The sequence below is a fragment of the Monopterus albus genome, unplaced genomic scaffold (assembly GCF_001952655.1).
Source record: "Monopterus albus unplaced genomic scaffold, M_albus_1.0 scaffold67.1, whole genome shotgun sequence".
Taxonomy (NCBI): domain Eukaryota; kingdom Metazoa; phylum Chordata; class Actinopteri; order Synbranchiformes; family Synbranchidae; genus Monopterus; species Monopterus albus.
Window position 1 is genome coordinate 1,119,085 of NW_018127947.1, and position 20,250 is coordinate 1,139,334.

The following is a 20,250-nucleotide window of genomic DNA, read 5'->3' on the forward strand; positions in this document are numbered from 1 at the left end:
GAATGTTTGTTTATTTTTTGGCAGTTAGGTTTGCATGAGGAGAGATGGAAGGAGTTTTACAGCTGCAGCAAATTAAGGTGGATTTAATGGTAAGGCACCTGATAATTTGTTAGTCATAGTAGCAGTGGTAGTTATTAGAGGGTTGCTGCAGTCTGCAAATTCTGCTTCACATTGGGCTGAACTAGATGGAAAAGGTCTGACAGTGAAATGAATCTTCCACATGTTGGGAAACTTAATTTCTGAGAGTGACACAAGACAATTTTTACCAATTTCAATTTCATGAAAAAACAGCCTGTCTCTGCCCAGAATGAAAAAACACACCTGCCACCAGCTCCTCAGAAAGTCTCAGAGAAAAATATTTGTTTAATTAAACGGTTGTTGTCCATGAAATGGTTCTAAAGCTCTATCATATGTCCTTTTACATGAGTCTATGTACGGCTTTAGAGGCCTGGCTTCATGCTAAGCTAGGCTAACCACTTACCCATGTCTTGAAAATATAATGAATACACACATTTGTAAGCACTTTATATTTTTCAGTTAATTTTCTGGACATCAGTTCTTCTACAAAATGTCCTAAAAATTTAGCTGTATATTACTACACAGTTCTACTCATTAGGGACATGGAGAAAGTTTTAGTCATTACTGTTACTTTGAATCTGCTCACTGCATTTGAGTTATTAAGAAAAGCTACAAAATGATCTGGTTGGTACCATAAAAGTAGTTCATTAACCCGTATCCATCAGATTCGCCAGCAGGGACCAACTATAATTCTTCAGTCTTGATGAGATAGAAAATGAACCAGAGTGACTCAATTAATTTTATTTTAGCTGGAAATGAGGCTGAAATATGATTGTAAGCTAATGCTGAGTCGGTGAAGTTGTAGAGCTTGATGCTGAGTCATACTACTGGTGTGACGCTAACCAGCTCATTCTGAATGTGAAGCAGTGGATGATTATTCACAACAGTCCCATTAATCCGGTGTGTCCTATAAGTATCTGGGAGTCCATATTGATTACATGCTCACCTTGTTGATGGCCTGTGCCTCAGGCTACAGCGGAGGATGAGAAGGCTAAGAATACACGGGGTCAAGTGATAGCTCAGGTTTCTGTTCTACCAGACAGTCTGATCAGGAACGGTATGTGGGCGCTGTGTGGTAACCTCTCAGTGCAATCGAAACTCAGGCTCACCCACCTTGTTAAGAAGGTCATAGGGAAAAATGAGCATCAATCCTTTCAATCTCTAAAAAGTGTTAAGAGCTCAGAGGAGCCCAGAGAATATCGCCTGACTCACCCCATGTCCTTCACTCAGAGCACAAGCTCCTACCTTCTAGAGTTGTTATAGAGTACCTGAGAGGCAAATCCACCAGTTTAAAAACTCGTGTGCCTTCATCTATTAACGTGTTAAGTAGTAAGATCATAGCATAAGCCACAGATGTGATAGTCTCCTACAGGATGCTGTTTAGATGAACTGGATGTGGAACACTGCCCTAAAGCCAAGCACTGTTGGAGTCTGTTGCTTTAAGTCATAAAGAAGTTGCTTCAGACTGTTTTAAGTCATACAGTACGTTTTGTAATACACCTCCAGACATGAAACAGGTTGTGGTGTGTTTTATACTGTTGTACAGGCTGTTTTCACTGCGGGATGTCGTAATGCAGCCCAAGAAAAATGTCTTTAATGGGACAGTCAAGTATATTACATCATATTGGTGTGTTTTATTGTTGGTCGTCATAAGTTTGAAAGACAAAACTATTAATATGTACTAATTAACAAGTGGCTCTATAATATAGTTCAAAGTCATGAAGAACCCACATTTTTTGCTAGAGGGAACAGATGGACACTGATGTTTGTTTGTGAACTATGTAAATTTCTAGATTTTTCTTAAAACCTAAATATAATGAGCAGGTACTTAAGTGTAGCAGCTACTACTAAACTATGCAGGTCTTTCTCAGAAATGTCCTAATAATTAACAGTAAATACCAGGACATTAAGATGGGAAGGATGTAGCTTCTACCCTGGACTTGGTTTTTGATGTGGTTTTAAGCATGCAACTTATTTTTTCAAATATTTTTGTTGTAGAAATCTGCTCCAAACGTGTCTTAATGTGGCGAGGAGCTGTCGAAGCCTCCTGTGACCCAGACTCGCTTACCAGCACTGGCAGCAGAGCAGAGATGTTAGCTTCTAGAAGGTTTTTAATGAGATCGACCTCTCTGACCAATCAGAGATTTTCATTTATTTCTGCATGATCAGTAAATTTGGTTTCATCTCATTTATTGTAATTTCATAATGACAAATATTTGCAGAACTGGGCAGAGCGTGGCGGTCGTAGTAGAGCAGAGTGGAGCTGGGAGAGGAAGTTTCATCCTAACGCCACCTTCAGTTACATACTCCAGCTTTAACAGTGAAATAAATTAAATGTAATATGCAGTATCATCTTATCTTAAGGGCTAGATATAAATGCAGTTTTAACACTTTGACAATGTTGCATTTATTACAGCCGTTTTGTTTCTAAGAAATTATGAGGAATGTTTCCAGGAAATTAGCTCTAAGATGTAAAACAAAGTTTTACTGTGTATTTCTCAAAATGTTAAACTACTCCTTTAATGGATAACCAGCGTTACTACAATACTGTGACTGAATGAAGAGAGTGTGTCCAGGCGAATGTTCGTGTGGTGCAGATGGAGCAGAGGCCAGTTCCTGAGGTTTCTTGGAAACATCTGACACTATTAATTTTACAAACTGCACTTTCAGATGTTCTCACATAAAATGCACAGATAGCATGACAGTCTCCTGTTTGTTACAGCACTCCTTACTCAAACTGCAATGGCGCTACTATCGTTCTCCTGCCATCCTCTAAGGCTGCACTGACAGCATTATAAAACACCACAGCATTTGCATGGGTCACTGTAGATTTCATGTGGCTGCTGCTGCCAAACTGGTGCTTTTCCAGGAGTTATATTAACATCAGACAGGTTTTTCTCTGGAGCATCTTAGAGGACTACTACATAGCACGTTTCCCTTTTAATCTTTGCTCAGTGAGCGGCCATTGTTGTTTGTGAATGGGTGTTGAAACAGCAACGGGTGTGTAACAGGTGCTATATCCTCCCTGTGGAAACAGGAGCTCCAGGAACATGTGAATGGAACAGAGGCAGTCTTCCAAGCCCAGCGCTAAATGACCCTCTTTTCATTTTATTTCCATGCATATACACTGCACGGTTACAGACGTCGTCATATGGGGCGTCCTGTGTGGCTAAAATGCAGAACAATGCAGTCAATGTTTCAGTATTCATTCACTCAACATGAGCAAAAATACTGACCCACATTTAGTCACACTTCAATACATGAGCCCAGTGGCTGCAGCTGAGCAGCATCTTCATCCTGTGTGCATTTAGAACAGGGCTGTCATTAAAACCAGCCCTAGCAGGGATGAAAACAGCATAATATTTGCAGTAAATGAGAGCAAACACGTGTCTGTTGCACTGCTGTAAAGGTCTGTAGCATGATGTGTCCATGTAGGTCAGCCATTAACAAAGGAAGCGTAAAGCCCCTGGAAGTGAAGTCTCTGTAAAAAGAACTGTACTGTGGTGCAGTTTTATCAGTGAGTTGTGAGCATATTTTATGATCTAATATCTTTTTTCCCAATATTTTTCAATATACAACTTAGACAACACCCTGTAGGCTGTGCTATAATTAGTGAAGCAGCTGTTTACATCTGAATATTTTGTACGGCATCCTGCTGTGTTTTCTATAATATCCATAAGAGCGGACTTCAGCATGGATGCTTGTCTGGTCAGAATTTGCACAGACACTTCTCAGCATAAAGAAAACAACCAGCAGCAGCTCTGCAGAGGTGTGGACCACATGCAAGTACAGTGTGCACTGTGGTGGGCTGAAACTCCACTTAACCTCAGATACACTAAACTGACATGATGCTAAGGGGATAATTCCACTGAACAATGCAGAAACTGTTTTTAATGAAAAAATAATCTGAAAATCAGCAGTGTTATTAGTGACAATAATGTGGTGGAGTCAAAAAAAACCCCATTTCCCTCTGATTATAGAGGAGACATAAATTCAGAGTCATTACTTAAACTAACCTACATGTTTTTAAACTGTGGGAGGAAACCAGAGCAACGGAGGGAACAAACCCAGGCAGGGAACATGAAAACACTAACAAGCAATTTGCTTAATTAAACCCTGTTTAATCACTTACTGTTGTTGAGAGTAAGACACACCTGAAAACAAGAAGCACTAACAATTAAACAACCACACAACTAGCATGTGAACACAACAAAATAAGGCAAAAGAAGGCAAAACCGTTTATATGAGACTGACAGGAAGTTAACTGGCAACTGTTTTCATCATTTTAATGTAAAAGTCAAGCATTTTATGGCTCAAGCTTCTCAGTTGTGAGGATTTGCTTTTGCTTATTTAAATTTTAATAATTCTGAGGTTTGGATTAGTGGCTAGTCAAAACATATCACTGTAATGAAGATTTCAAAGTATTTTCTGTATATTAATAAATGAAACTATCAAGTGATTAATCAAGAAAATAGGAGATAAAAAATGTCTCCATCTCTACCAACTACAACTCCTGATTATACTCATATATTTTTAGTTCAGGAACATGTTTAATGCACTTTTCTCAACTTGTACTGGTGTTTTTAACAGTAGAAGTGGTTGGTTTCTTCCACAGACAGCTCAGGAATCCCAATAGGTAACACAGCAGGTGTGTTACTGCAGTTTCCCCACAGTCTACACTGAAACAATCAGGTGAGCGGCTGTGCTCTGACAACACGTCGTCTTGTAGCTCAGGAATAAATCTGCTGCTACCCTCATTATCATTAAAACAAAAAACGTGTTAAGCGTGCCCAAACTGGCGACCGGAGCAAGTCTTGAGAAGTGGCAGGTAGTCTTCAGTCAAGCGAAGGGACCTGATGCCAGTTTCCTCACTGACTCCCTCCTGTTTGGTTCTGCAGAATGAGACGGCTTGAGGGTTTGCAGAGGACTGTGCTGTGTTTTGAAACTAAAGAAGAATTGTCACCTCACTGTGCATGTGAGGAAAGAACCCAGTCACTGATTACTACAGGCAAACAACAGGCTTGGGCTGCCCTGGTGCCATTTACGGTAACTGTATCAGTGGGTTTTAGCATTCCTGTGTAATGGTGTCTATAAAACCCCCCTCTCTGAAATCACTATATGTGCATTTTAGGTTAGCTAAAAATGGTGTTACTCATTGTGGAACCCTGGAGATTCATGATGGCTTGGCCTGATATCCTCTCTTTGGGGCCAACTTATGGGTAAACATCATTTAAGATGATGGGAAAAGCTCATCCAGTGTTTGGCACATTTAATTGTGTATTATCAACTGGGACAAGTGCTGGTTCAAATATCGTTTAACTTAAATATTCACCCGTTGTTTTGGCACATTTAATTGTGTATTTTTAACCATAGTACAGCCAATGATTTATAGCATGGTTTCACTCTATGAACCAGGTACAAATAAAACTGGTTCCTACTGGTATTTACTGTACAACCAGCAGGAGAGAACAAGGCAAGGGAGGAACAACTGGACATTTTAAAGAAAAGGAAAAATAAATACTACAGTAGGTACAGTACACAGGGAACAGTTGATACTCATGTACATGATACTTAACCTGTAATTAAAAGGATTAGTGTAATAATTACTATAATCCTAAAGATCCATTTACAGAACATACTGTATATAACGTATCATTGCACGATTTAATTCTGCTGCAGCTTTTCCACCTTGGATGACCAGAGAGAACCTTATTTAAAGACATGTTTGTTTTCTACTCCAGTGTTCCTGTTACTAGCTGCTGGATGCACAGTGGAAGCATAAATAAAACCATGTAGTCTGGGCAGAACTGAGCTCCTCTCTATTATATTCTTTTCTCCTACATGCGGCAATTTGTTATTTAGTGAAAATTATCATGCGTATTTTACATTACATAGTAAAAATAAAGTGTGTGCACTGTAATATAATCTTGCTATTTAATTATACAAAAAGAAAATAGTTGTTAAATCTATACTTCCCAAGTTTCGGGTGTGTTTTCCACTACCGCAGCCTGTTGTACGCAGTGCTTACAAAAACACTCCCATAATACAGTATAATTTATGTCTCTCTAAAATGCCCTGTTGTTACTTCCTTGTTGTTTACTTCCACGGTGCACACATTGAATACCAGTAGGAACCGTCTGTATTTTACTGGAAATCGTTTCATACAACAAAAGTACCCATTAAATCATGAACTGTGTTTTACCACAGTGTTACCGAAAAGCTTTTTGACGTGCACAAACCTGCTTATCACTTTCATCTCGTTCCCTTTTGTCTTCTGTCTTTTGATGTCACCCATCTACACACCCACATACATTCATGAATTAATGTCCGACAAATGTGCCGTCGTGCTCGAGCTCATTCAACAAAAAGACGTTCTTTGTGAGTGAGCAGGAGGATGAGCCGGGCCAGGGGTTTGCTTTAAATAACCTCCTCCGTCCTTTATCGTCTGGGACTGGCACAAGACCCGACGACTTACAGGAAGTCAGACAAACTGGCTTTCACATCCACAAAGATGATATGCGCCCACACCTTCAGAGGCACATACATATACATGCACAGACGCATGTGAAAGTCCACCGGGCTCGCTCTAGGGACCATTACACGAAAGTCAAGCTTGGCAACAAGTGGTGAAAGGGCTTCCGGGTGGACATGCCATGCATCAACAAAGATAGTTATTCCAGGCTGAGTCATGCACCAGTGGAGGGCGTGCAGTGCCACAGGCTTGTATCAGGAGTCAGTGGCTGAGTGGTCTGGACAAGGCCCCCCAGACGTCCCTCAGCCCCTCCATGCACTGACAACATGCTGCAACCCTCAGACAGCAGAACAGATCACGAGAAGCTTGCACTGATTAGCATGTTACAATCACTGCAGTTAAGATCTTTCCAGGCTCCACATCTCACTTTGTTATATTCTCTTCTACCATTCTCACCTACCATTCTCCTGTGGCTTAATTATGTTTGTTCTTGACCATTTCATTGGTCATTGGAACGAGAGTTTGAATGAGAAATGTTATAACAGTTTTGCCATTCCTGACTGTTTTACACACACACAGTACTTTAATGCACTGATCAGCCACAACATTAAATCCATTGGCAGACTGGCAGGCGAAGTGAATGACACTGATTATCTCATTACAACGGCACCTGTCAGTGTGTGAGGTATATTAGGCAGCAAGTGAACAGTCAGTTCTTGAAGCTGTTGTGTTGGAGGCAGGAAAAATTGGCAGCATAAGGACCTGAGTGACTTCGACAAAGGGCCAAACTGTGGCGGCTGGACGACTGGGCTGAGAATCTCCAAACTGTCAGGTCCTGTGGAGTGTCCTTGGTCTGCAGTGATCAGGACCACCGGTGAACTGGCCACAAGGTCAAGGGTGCAAAAGGCTCAATGATGCACAAAGGGAACAGCTAGCCCACGTTCTCTGCTCCACCAGGAGGGCACTGTAGCACAAACTGCAGGAAAACTTCATGCTGGCTCTGACAGGCTGGTGTCAGAACAACAGTACGTTGCAGTTTGCTGTGTAAGGGGCTGCATCGCCACAGACCGGTCAGGGTCTATGTTGACCCCTGGAGCACAGAGTGGTGGTAGACGGTGGCCGAGTCTTTTGACTGGTAGTGTACTTAAAGTATATTTTTTCTGCTAATACTTCTGAGGTTTTACTTTATTAGAAATTATTTTCTCTTTCTGTAAATGTGTTTCATGTCTAAAAAGGGCTTTACAGCGAACTCTGGGTGTGAATGGGTTAACAGGGTGATTTATCCATCTGTCCTGAAACAGCCAGTTTGACAGTTTCAGACTTATTCTGATAAAAATGATGCACTGAGTGGAACCATGCAAACACGGCTCAGCAACTCAGGTCGAGGATTTGTCAGGATCTAATTTTGGAAATCTGGCCTCGCTCCTGATTCATGGAGCTGCTGTTTCATAGTGCTGCTATTCAGGGCAGGGACATGTCCAAACGTTGGAACAATGGATTTACATGTCTTTAGACATGTTGGATGTATCAATCACTGGTATTTGGCCCGCTGTGAATGAAGTGTTTTCATTTGATGCCTCGTGCGAGTGGCTCAAGATGTGGATGGATTACTGATCGAGCCTACTGGGCACAGGCTCTGTTTGAAATGACTGCTAACATTTCTTGTTGGAAATTCAATCAAATGATTTGAAAACGCCTCAAAACGATTACAAAGATGCACAAAAATATTATGAAACACGCAAGACAGCTATAAATAAATACAGAATGACCACAAAGAGATGCATAACAACTACGTAGTCACAAACATACTGCAAACACACTGACTACAAAAAGGCACAGAATGACCACAAAGACACAAAAAGACTCAAAACTAAAAAGACAAAATAACTGCAAAGACACAAAATGAATGAAAGTAGGAAAAAATGGCAACTGTTGTGTTGTTTGCAGTCATTTTGGGTCTTTTCTGGGGCTCCAGTGGAGAAGGCTGGGGGCCTCCTACCTGTTTGTGCCCAGGGGCCTGCTGTCTCATAATGCATCTGTGGGTTAAGATAAGGATGCGTTTGTTGCTTAACACGTTTAATACTCTGAGATTTGAGAGTGCGTCATGGCCCTACATGTCATCTGTGACTGGAGCAGAGACAATTTGCATCACACGTCTTCTCTTCAGTAACTACAGAGTCCAATTTAAGCTCCTCTTCCTTGTCTGCAAATCTTTTCATGGAATTGTCTTTGGCCCTGGAGTCAATCTGCAGCTGAACTACATCCCAGATCTTCATCTTCTTTTCCATATCAACAACTCAGATAAACAGAGAAGCGGACGTTTGCACTTGTGGACTCAACCCTGGATCTGGGGACAGCAGCTGCCCGCTCCGCACGCGTCTTCACCTACAGCCATGTAGAACTATCCTAGTGCTCCTGTGTGGAAGGAGGAAATCTAGTCCTTCCAGTTACACAGTCACACATAACTGAAATGCCCACACACACATTTTCATCGATAAACATACCACTACAAGAGTGGTTCACAGGTGTGTATGCACACAGCTGCTTATTCGTTTCCCAAAGGGCCTCTCACACTGATCAGCTTCAACTTCACATTTTGCCTGGACAGACCAACGTGCGTTCTGTCAAAGTTAAATCATTGCAGACACCGCTTCACTCTCAAGTGTATCTGAAGCTTATGCAAATCCTTTTTAGCTTCACTGGACCACATCGCAGAGTGACAGGACAAAACCAAAGACTGTGGAGGAGATGTCCTTCTATTTTAGTTTGAACTTTGTCTACATGACCAGCTCAAGACACCTTCTCATCAAGAACTGTACCCAAAGTTTAGTGTTTATAAGGTTTACATGAACCTAGATAAAGTAGGTCGCTCTGTACACCATGTTAGAAGACAGAGAAACAGAGGAGCTGATTGTGAGCTCATCTCTTGGTAGCAGCAATTTTCTAAGGAAACCGGGAGGGAACTAATTAGTTTGAGCGTGTATTACCTGTATATCCACATTCTTTGGTGATTATTTTGTGTCAGGCAAGAAACCGCACCAGTCACATCAAATACTTTTCCATTTATAGGCAGTGGTTTCCATCAGGTCCAGAGATTGTGCACAGTGCACCAAGTACCTGGCAAATGCAGCAAAAATAACCCATCTCGTTTTATAATAAACACAAAATAACTAGACACTTCAGATCCATAAATAAGTGCAGAACATCCAACCATCCGTTATCTACTAGATTATCCTGAATAGGGTTGCGAGGGGTTGGAGCCAATCCCAGCTGACACTGGGTGAGAGGCGGGGTCAGTGTAGAATCTAACTTCCTGAATCAATACATTTAAAGATGGCGCCCCCCTCTCCATCTCCCTGTGGCCTGACAGCAGCTCAGCAAACAATGAAGCTCAACAAGGAGTCCTGCATTTAGGAAAGAAGTGGCCTTGGAAAGAAAAGAGTCTGGAGAGAAGAAAAAAAGAAGACTATGAAGGACGATTTTTGCTCGTGACAGCTAAACATGACGGTTAAACTGGGCTGAAGCCCCTCGAGCTGCTGTTTGAGCATCAGGAGGACAAGCTCAGCTCTATCCTCTTCAGCACCAGCGGTGCTAACTTTAACGGTCTTGAAATATCTGCATCACACCGACCAAACAGAGTCCATCACACAGCAGCTACACGTCTCCACATTCAGGTCTGTGAGCACTTTACACATGTAGCATGAGCATGGTAACATCCTTAATTATTTAAATCTTTTGACGTGACATAGTGATTTTGCACAGTGAACAAGTGGGCTGTTACAGATTCAGTTTCTACAGTGAAATCACTGGGGACAAGCAGCTGTGCTCAGGATGAGTCCAGCAGCATTAAAGCTGCAGCATCTCTTTCATTTTCAGCAAAAGTTCAAATATCATTTCCTCTGGAGAATCAAATATTTGCTCTTGTGTGCCAGGTAGATTATTACAGTGTTTCTACTACAAATACAAGAAAATGTGCATCCGCTTTAGCTTTGCTGCAAGCAAGGAACACTGCCGCTTAAATAAACATTAAAATAACAGTTAGTAAACACACACACACGCACACAAATTTACTGGTAGTATTTCTATATTTGGTTAAAGGATTATTTGGAAACAAAAAAAAAATTTGAAGACTGCAGTATCTCTCTCCCCACTGTTACTCTGAATAATCAACTTTGCAGTGTCTTCAGTTTCCTTAGAACTACTGAGCCGACCCCACTTACACCCAACTCCTCAACCCTAGTGGGCGCTCCCCCTCCTCAGAAATCTCGTTTCACCTGGAGTCAGTGGCACATAATCACAATAAATAGCAAATGTTCTCATGCACAGAAAAAGTAGCACACTGTACTCAGTACAAACTGACCCATAGACTATTTTGCACCAGAGAGATGCAGAAAAAAGGTTTAGTCCAGCTGGTCCGGTACACAGTATGACCTAGTACTTATAGGACAGTATATGTTTTGCTTCTGTTTTGTGTGACTTGTCATAATTTTAATAACACCAACAACAACAGTAATAATTGGTTGGGGGGTGTTAGTGGTTGGGAGGCACCACGAGGCTTTTCTTTTTTTTGCTTAGGGCACCCAAATGTTCATCAGTGGCCCTGTTCTCAACTGCAAAAGCTGGAAAAGTGTGAAAAAATACCAAGTGATAATATCTACTGTAACGTGCTTGTGGTTAAAATGAGTTGCTTCATTTTGTTGCTGGAATGTGTTGAAACTAGCAGTGAAGCAGACATCATCACAGGAGAAATATTAAAAGCTGTAGTAATCTCTCATTATGTTCAGCTGGGATGAAACCATGGATGAATTAGGAGACAACGAGCCCCTGGGCACAGACATGACTACACACATGCAGTCATTTTGTTAATGTTTCCATGTGGCTGTTTTGTGTGTTGTTCATTAATTTCATCTTCCTGTCATTAGCATCTGTGTTTGGTGTCTCTTTTTGTTCAGTCATTTTGAATCTGTCATTGATTTGAGTCTGTGTTCATTTTGTTCATTTTTTGTTGGTTTGCATGTCTTTGTGGTTGGTTTTGCATCTCTCTCTAACCGTTCTGTCATTTTCATCTCTTTGTGGTTGGTTTGTCTCTCTGTGGTCACTTAACTGGCCCTGGGCCTGAGTCTGGAATCCATCCGCGGGTGGACCAAGCTATTTTAATGGGGGCTGACCAGACTGAGAGCATTATTAACTTTTGTGGTATCATAAAATGTGTGTTTTTCTTGGTATCAAGGCGCTGCACACTAAATAGCAATGTTTTCAGGCAACTGCTTAATGAGCACCAAGCTACATGATTACAAATCATTTATATTACACCCTGTGTAACTGATTCATTTTTGTAATCCTCAAGCTGTTTATCTCTTATAGTACTGCAGAGTTAAAATAATAAAAAGCATTGTTTTTTAATGCTTTCCTTTAGTCTATAGGGTTGCTAAAGGTAGGCAAGTTTTAAAAAATGTATACATTTAAGAGTTAAAAGATAATTAATAACTGAATTTTTAAATAAAATTTAGTCATTAACTCGTTTAAATGATGCTTTTGTTCATTTCTGCTCATCTTAGCAATGATTCTGCTTCACTAAGAGTCCAGAGTCATGTAAGCAGCTGTGTGAGGCTGAAGGTAGGCTCAGTGGTTCTCTGACCTACATGCTAATGGTGGCAATGCTAACATGTTTAGCTGGGATAATTCATAGTTTAGCATGTTAGCATGCTAACATTTGCTAATTAGCAATGAGCATGACACACAAGTGAGGCTGATGGGAATATTGTTTGGTTTTACAGGTGTTTCAATTAAATTTCTGACCTGATGATAGGGCTGCATGAAATATCAGGGGATCAGTAACTTGTGTACATTTACATGGCTACCCAAAAAAATTTCATGGCAGCTCATTCAATATTTGTTGTGATATTTAGGTCAGAATAACATCAAACATGAAAGAAAACTCCCCCAGCCTTGTGTTCACCTCAGGTTTCCTCGATAATAACCTGCTACTTTCAGCTCAGAGTGATGAAAATAAGACCTTGAATGAAAATGGAGAATTAGCTTATCCTAAATTGATGCCTAACAAGAGCCTGTTAGGTCACAGTGTTCTCTGAAGCAAACAGCGCTTTCTACAGAAAAACCACTTAATAAACCGTGTAGCTAATGAAATGACAGAAAGCGGCGCTGGTGTTTCATTAAATGTTCCTTTGCCTTTTCTGACCTCCCTGCTGAAAAATATCAAATATTTACAATGATTAATAATAAATTCATGCTAAAAATACATCATAAAGCCAAGTTTCATTTGTCAGCTATGGCTCCCAAATCAGGAATAACATCACAGAGGAATTTAACAAAGCAAGTCAATCCCCCATAATGAACAACCTTAAATCTTTAAGGAGTAAACCTGTCATCTCCCTGTGCCCTGAACCTTCCACCACTACTGACCTTCACTGTCAGCTGACGGTCTTTTTTAGGCTTTTAGGCTCTGCTTCAATAGAGATTATGTAAATCCTGAAGGTGAAATGAACCTCGCCGTGTCAAGTTACTGGTGAGCTGCGGATGAGTTTCACTCACTCTCCCTCTCTCAAGTGAATCCACAGGGTCCTGTGGGTGATTTAGACTTTCACTTACCAACAAACACATTTGCTTTTATCTCCTAAATGTGCTTAATTTGCTGTCCCTTGGTAATGTTTGTATTACCTTCAGTGCTCCAGTGGCCTAGATAGACATGTATCACAGATGTCTGATAGGAATCACTGCCAAGAAGATGTTTGTTGATGATTTTTTAAGTTGTTTTTTGTAGCTATGTTTACCATATCCATATGGAAAAAGCTGTGATTATTACTTATAAGACCCATTCATTGTCTAAATGAAAGCATGCGTTAACCATAAATCTGATGAATTACAGTGAAAACTACCTGAAAGGACAATAACTGCATTTACTTTTTAGTCCTGTGCTCAGACTCTACACCAGTAAAGCCACCTGAAAAAACTGAGTATATTAAAACCTGGTGAGTCTCATTAAGTCTGTGCTCAGTAATAATAGACTGGTCTGATTTCTTTTTAGGTTTTTAATCAGATATGCAGTCATTTATATCTTCTTATTAGCCATTATATTTGTGAATTTGTCTTGTGTTTCATTCTTATTTTGTGGCCTTTCCTTTTCGAGCTAAATGCATTAAAAAATTAATTAATCCATTTGTAAACTGTCAGGAAATTAATATGCAACTATTCAGATAATTTACTAATAAGCAAAGCTGGGCAAGAATCATCAGCTCCAACAACTGCATATATAATGTGTATATACATAGTGACTGACTCAAACTCACTTTGTTTGTGCTTAACGGATTCAAAGTCACGTAGCAAAACTCCATCCAAGCTGGAATTGTTTTGACATGCAGAAAAGTGTGATTAAAAAAACATTTGTAGTAGCAGTACGGCTGAAATTCCTGATCAGATCACAGGACACAATGTAACTGTAGCCAAGATCTTGTAATTATAGACATAGTGGAGCATTTACCAAGACAAATATTTCCCCCAGAAGATCAAGAACAGAGGGAAATCAGAGTGAATGCTGGACTCCTATTTATTAAGTGGACAGAAACATGACTGACGAGAAATGCTGCTGTATTTGTTAGGTTTGCATTCACTGTAAAAACAAAAACACTAATGATTTGTTGTGCTCACAGCTACTTTCTGCTGCAGGTTAGCATGTTCCCGCTGTCAGTTTAGCATGTAACTGTACCAGGCTAAGATGAGATAATTAGCTTAAAACACACACTAGAGCTCAGACTGGTGAGAATCTCATTAGTTTTTCAGGTATTTGGTCATAAACCAAAGTATTAGACAAATTCAAATTTTCACCTGATGATGGCAGAAGAGGAAAAATCTGAGGACCGACAAAGTGACTAGAGTTCATCCTGAGGGGAAGAGGATTGTTTGCATCAAATGACCTGCCATTCCATCCAGTAGTTGTTCAGCTGTGTTAGTCTGAACCAGACAGACAAACACAACCATGCCACTAGCATTTCTAGAAAACCTGCCACATATGAATTTCACATTTTTAGAAACAGGTTTTCTCTCAAAAGACAACACTGTTCCCTGTAGCTGGTCACCATCAGTTGGACTTTGAGCCCAGAAGAAACCATGCTGCAGAGGAGTTTGACAGCAGAGCAGAAGCCTGAAACACTTTCAGCCTAAAAATCTGATTTCTACAGACACTGCAGATAAAAATAGATCATATTATTTGAGTCTATGACACCGATTGTGCTTCAAAAAGTAGTTTTGAGTTGAGGTTTTTTTTACTAAAATTGAGTATACACAGCAGCATGTGGATGTGTTTCCATCATTTTAACAGGCTTAAGCAGCAGCTTTGTGATGTTATCCCATCTTTCTACAGTTTGTTCTGATACAAAGCTGGAGCACCACTTGTCTCGTCTTTACTACACCATGCTCCTTTTTTCTGTATTCCTTGGTGTAATATTTGCAGCAGTCCTACTTTTGTGTTTTGTACTGCACTTTTGTGTGTGTCTCACTAATTTGAATGCTCATACTAATTCCTGTACACACAATTACGTAAACAGGATTTGCCCGAGGGGAAGACAAGAGGGAGGGTTGAAATCAAATTAAAACTTGTTTGTATTGCTTCTGGTTTTGCTGGGAGGAGGTGACAGTGTAGACTTACTGGTGGTGTTGTATCTGACACCGTAGAACATCTCTGGACAGGGTCGGGACACCATCTGGCCGGCGCTGCTCCTGGGCCAGCAGGTGCCAATGCCATCAATGGATGTGTTGCAGTAGACTCCCGAGCCTAAAGCATGGGGACAGACATGTCAGGCATGGCTCAGGACCACATATAGCCACAGTGAAATTCTCACAGTGCTCCAGTGTTCCTGGCAGTACGCTGTGTAGCTAAACAATCTGTTTGTGTACATGAAGTTTAATGATTACTCCTGAGCCGAACGGAACTGAGCATCTTCTCTTGTGGCACAACGCTAAGTCTATTTCCAGCATTGTTCTCGTCTTTGATGTTAGTCCTTATCATCTGAGTTCAGATCAAACTTTTTTTTTCTGGGGTATTCCAGATAGACTCTGCTTTGTAGTAACAGTGTAGAGAATCAGTTTTACACAGGTGAGAAAAGAAACTCACCGCTCCACTGACCCGTGGCATTGCTCAGGGATTGGTTCCAGGAGGAGGCCAGAGACTGCACTGCAAACCAGACGGAGAGTTTCATCAACAACCTCATGTTTGTTTGCACAGTTTAGATATAGCTTTCAAAATCTCATTGGTTTCAGCTTAACAGCCACAAAGAGTGAGTGTTAAAGGGCAACAGTAAACACCAGTCCCCAGGCAGTAACAGCACAGAAGCAGGAAATATGAGTCTCGATGTGCCCCTAGGGTCAGGCTATTATATTTGTAATAACTCAAGAAGATTTAGATAAAGGCCCCAGTAATAAGGACATTCTGCAGAGCAAAGATGAGGCTTCATTTGAATGCTTTCAGATGTTTTTAACCAGACTTTTCACTTCACTTCAGATATGTCGAAGGTGGGAAAATGAACCAAAAAATGCACAAATGGAAAAAAGAAAAATCCAAGGCACTCTTCTAGAAATGAATAAAAAGCCTGTATTCAGATGGCTCTATGATGAGGATTTAAAAGTCCATATTCAAAGGTGGGTTACAGCCCACATGTAGCTGCCTTCTGCAGGGTGTAACCTGCAATGCACAGTTCTCCCTTATGCTTGGTAATTACACCTGATGACAGGAGACCAGTCATCCCAGTGATGGTAAAGAACAAACACACCCAGTAGGTGGCCACACAAGGAACCAACGGACATCCACATATCAGTCCTACCAAGATGAAACAGCTGCATAAAGATGGACCAAAAACAGTCATGTTAATAATGTTAGACATTTCAAAGACGAAATGCGTAACCCTATCACAAAAAAAATAATTGATGATGAAAACAACCCAGTGACTGTTTAAACAAGCCTGCCCTCATCATCACAGAGCAGTGTGACAGCATATTGACACACAGAGTGCTGTTACTGCTTAAACTTCCCTGGGGCATCTTTATGAGCGTTACCAGAGGCAAATAACAAGAAAATCAATTGTGTAAGCTTGTGTGTGTGCTGCAGTTTATAGTGTTAAATAGCCAAATATTACTATACTGATGTCTACAAGGAAACATGTGATTGAGGACAATGACCTGGTGTTTAGTGGTTCCAGTCTTTGAAATATAAGACTAAGATTAAAAGTCAATATGAAGGTTAGGAGCAGCGGAACAACCTTTAGAAGCTTATGGTATTTGCTGTAGTTGTGCTGCTGTAGGAACAGATCCAGCTGATGTTTGTTTTCAACTTACATGAGAAATTCCCTGACAGCATAAGCAGAGCTTCACATGTCAGATCAGCTAAAGAGGCTGACGGCAAGAGGCTCATGATGGCACACACCTGCAAACAGAGAGAAGTCACGGGGTCAGGCTTAATCAGTGAATCAAATATTAACAGAGCGTCCCTCTGTGCTCCTGTGTGAATCTTTTCCTTATGTAAAGAAGCAGAATTAAACTGAAAGACTCTTGTTGCCCTTGAGCAGACAATGCATGTATCAACAACTCCTCTCACCTAAGGCAGTGCTATTAATTAGAATCTCTCTGCAGTCATTCTCTCTGTCAGCACTCCCTCTTGTTTACATAAGGAATCAATAAAGAAAGAGCCTACTGTAATGTAGTAATCTCAGAGAGTTATAATGCTAAATTTAGAAAATGTCCGTTTGTGCATGGGGTGTGTGGCTGCCTACGTAACATGAAATAAAACACTGAATAATTAGGCTATAAAGCTAAAGTAGGCTTCTCCAAAAGGAGTATGCATCTGCATCTGACTTAAAGCTACTCCACCTAATTTATTTTCAGCCTAGTGAAATTCAAATGTTAACTGCTCTTCGCCCCTCCCATCATGTCCTTTTTCCTAGCAACTGTGTAAACACCTGCAAAGTTAGCGTTAGCTGACTAACAGTACATGTGTCAGTCCAGTAAACTGCTAAAGTGTCACAAACACTAAGCTTACACAAAGCTCCAATTACTCCCAAATTAAAATGAATTCAACACTATGGTAAAATCATGACCATGCTAGGTTGCTAATGTCACCAAAACAAACGCGTCAGTTTTAGGACAGAGACACACCAAGCCGACGTGAAAGAAAAGCAGTGATGTAGGTCGACTGTTGCGTCGCCTCATGTCGGCTTGGTCTGGGCAAGGTGGGTTGAAAATTGGCACTTGAACACACCGCACAGGCAACAGCTAATGGCTGAGTAGTGCAAGTTCTGCGCCTGGGTTTCAGAAATAACTCCCCCTTCCATCAGGTGGCAGTATCTGTATTCACCATCCAGAAAGGGAAGGAAGAAGACTGTGGAAATACAAGCTGTGGACAAAGCAGCTCTCGTTCAACACAGCTGCTGTTTACAGCTGCTGTTTACAGCTGCTTCTAATGGAGAATCCATCTAATTTACAGACCGTACTTTGACAACACAGGGTGGAGAAGCTGGAATAACAACAGAAGGGGTACACCACGTCTTGTCCCACTGTCACTGGGTTTATCAGACACTGTGGAAAATCTTAGTTAATGCATCTTTAAGTACCTATGTATTTGTTTCTACCACAATAACAAATATAATATCATCTGCTTTGTTCACACACCTGGATGAAATGGGTGAAAATCTTGTGGTTTGTTTAAAGACCACAGTGGAATTTCACCCACATGCTTTGATCTCAGAAGAATTTCTTTTGGCCTGGATGAGTAACAGTCTAAACCAAGAGGTTTCATAGCACAGTAAAAAGCAAAAATGTGTACTGTGCTTTGTGTTCATCTGCAAACACTGATCCATCGCTGGCTCACAGGCAGCATCTGTCAGAGCCATTTAAAGACCACGTAGGATCATAAGACATCATCAGTTTAGTTTGTGTTTGGACTAAACCAGCCTCCCTAACTGACCCTAAACTAGGTTGCATCTCAGCACAGCTGTCCATGAGCGTCCAGTGTTCCCTGAGGTGGCTACTGTTACCAATAAAGCCAATGTTTCATTTCCCCCATAAATAAAACAGGCTGATCAATAATGCAGCACCTGAAGCTGTAAACATTTCACATTTGTCAGACAGAAAATGAAGCTTTCTTGTCATTAAAATGTCTTATTACATTCATACCTAACGGTTACAGCAGCCTGAAATACCAGCAGAGTATAGTCACATCACATACTGTAAAATGCTAGAGCGCCCCAGATTTCAGAGGAGGGCTCTTCGTGGCTTGCTGCGTCTATTTCATGCCCAGTGAATCCCGGGCAGGTACCAGGGAGCAGTAACCTACTGTACAGGCTGTGCACCTCCTTCCAAAGAATGAAAGCACAACAACTGAGAGCCACAAGGTCAGCCACGATTAGCACAAGGCTGTAGTGCTGTTTCTCATTCTCAGATCATACACAACAATGTACAAATAAAAGTCCTGCCTTTAAAATCAGACTTAAGTAAAGATACATAGGAATTACTATTAAAGTGACAAAAATACTTGAATGTTGTAGGAATATAATCACTGATGCATCCATGTGTTGGAACTGCAACAGCCTCAGTCTTATAACTTCTGTATTTAAGTCTTTAAAAAGCACATTCTATCTTTGTTTAATTGAAATTTAAAAATAAAAAGTCTCTCTCTGAATATTTTGGTGCTTTATTATTCTAAATGCAATCTTACTCAGCCCAGCTCATTCTGGTCAGTGTCACCGTCATCAGTATCACTTGTTACCTAGTATCTTCACATGGGCCCTGGTATGACTTTTCTTGTTGTTAACATTCCTGTGTGAACACTGAAGCTCTTCAGAGGTGTGTGCGCATTGTTTATGCAGCGCACTGACACTCAAAGGGAGTGAAGCAGGCTGCGGCATTAGCATGGTGAACATTGGAAAAAACCCTTCAAACAGGTTGATTTGCATGAAAAGCAGGTTGAAATAGTCACAGTGGTTGATTTCATAACACAAGAACATCGAGGACTCGATTGAGACCAAAATGACCTGACAGCTGATCACAAATTTTGTATAAGGAATAACTGTGTTACATATATAGCATATAACTAAAGATGATGAACATATAAAGTCGAATTTCATAGCAGTAATGCAAAGAAACTAAGTACTGAAGTACTGTAATTAAGTGCAACTTTGAAACGTGTTCACTGAGTATTTCAGTATATTATTGTAATCCTCCTTTATATGTTGCCCCACTACATTTCAGATTATACTTTTTATTTCATACACATCCTGCACAGACTCAGATTTAGAATGCAAAATAGAATCAATAACTATATTATAATGTATTATAGGGTTAAGATGAAATATTGATCTTTGGGGGGTTCACAACTATAAAGCAGTGATAATTAGACTCCATTTGCCTGCTGCTAAATAAAAATAATGTCAGTCCTGTACTTTTACTTAGGTAGCATTTTGAATGCAGGACTTAAATTGTAACTGAGCGTTTTTACACTGTGGTATATTTACTTAAAGATACTTCACTGCTAGAATGTGATATGTGGGTTGCTGTGAGGTGGGGAGGCTGCCTGGTCTTCAGTCACAACAGTGAGGGAGCAGGGGGCTTTCAGAAAAGGGTTCATGGCATTGTTGACTATAGTGCAGCGGCTCTTCTCACAGTGTGATTCACCTCCGGCATCTGTCACAGCATCAGCG

The 20,250-nt window shown here is 40.7% G+C and overlaps 1 protein-coding gene across 3 annotated transcripts in view; it reads right to left on the minus strand.

Moving 5' to 3' along the window:
* The window catches only part of LOC109962773 (corticotropin-releasing factor receptor 1-like), a 60,118-nt gene that overhangs the window by 38,496 nt on the left and 1,372 nt on the right, over positions 1–20,250 (minus strand). For 2 of the 3 annotated variants that reach the window (XM_020604773.1, XM_020604775.1), the window contains exons 2-4: positions 16,895–16,982; positions 15,678–15,737; positions 15,213–15,338 (exon numbers count right to left, since the gene is read on the minus strand). In XM_020604773.1, coding sequence (XP_020460429.1) covers positions 15,213–15,338; positions 15,678–15,737; positions 16,895–16,982 — 274 coding nt within the window. The remainder of the gene's footprint in view (positions 1–15,212; positions 15,339–15,677; positions 15,738–16,894; positions 16,983–20,250) is intronic. The other variant, XM_020604774.1, reaches the window with a different exon arrangement.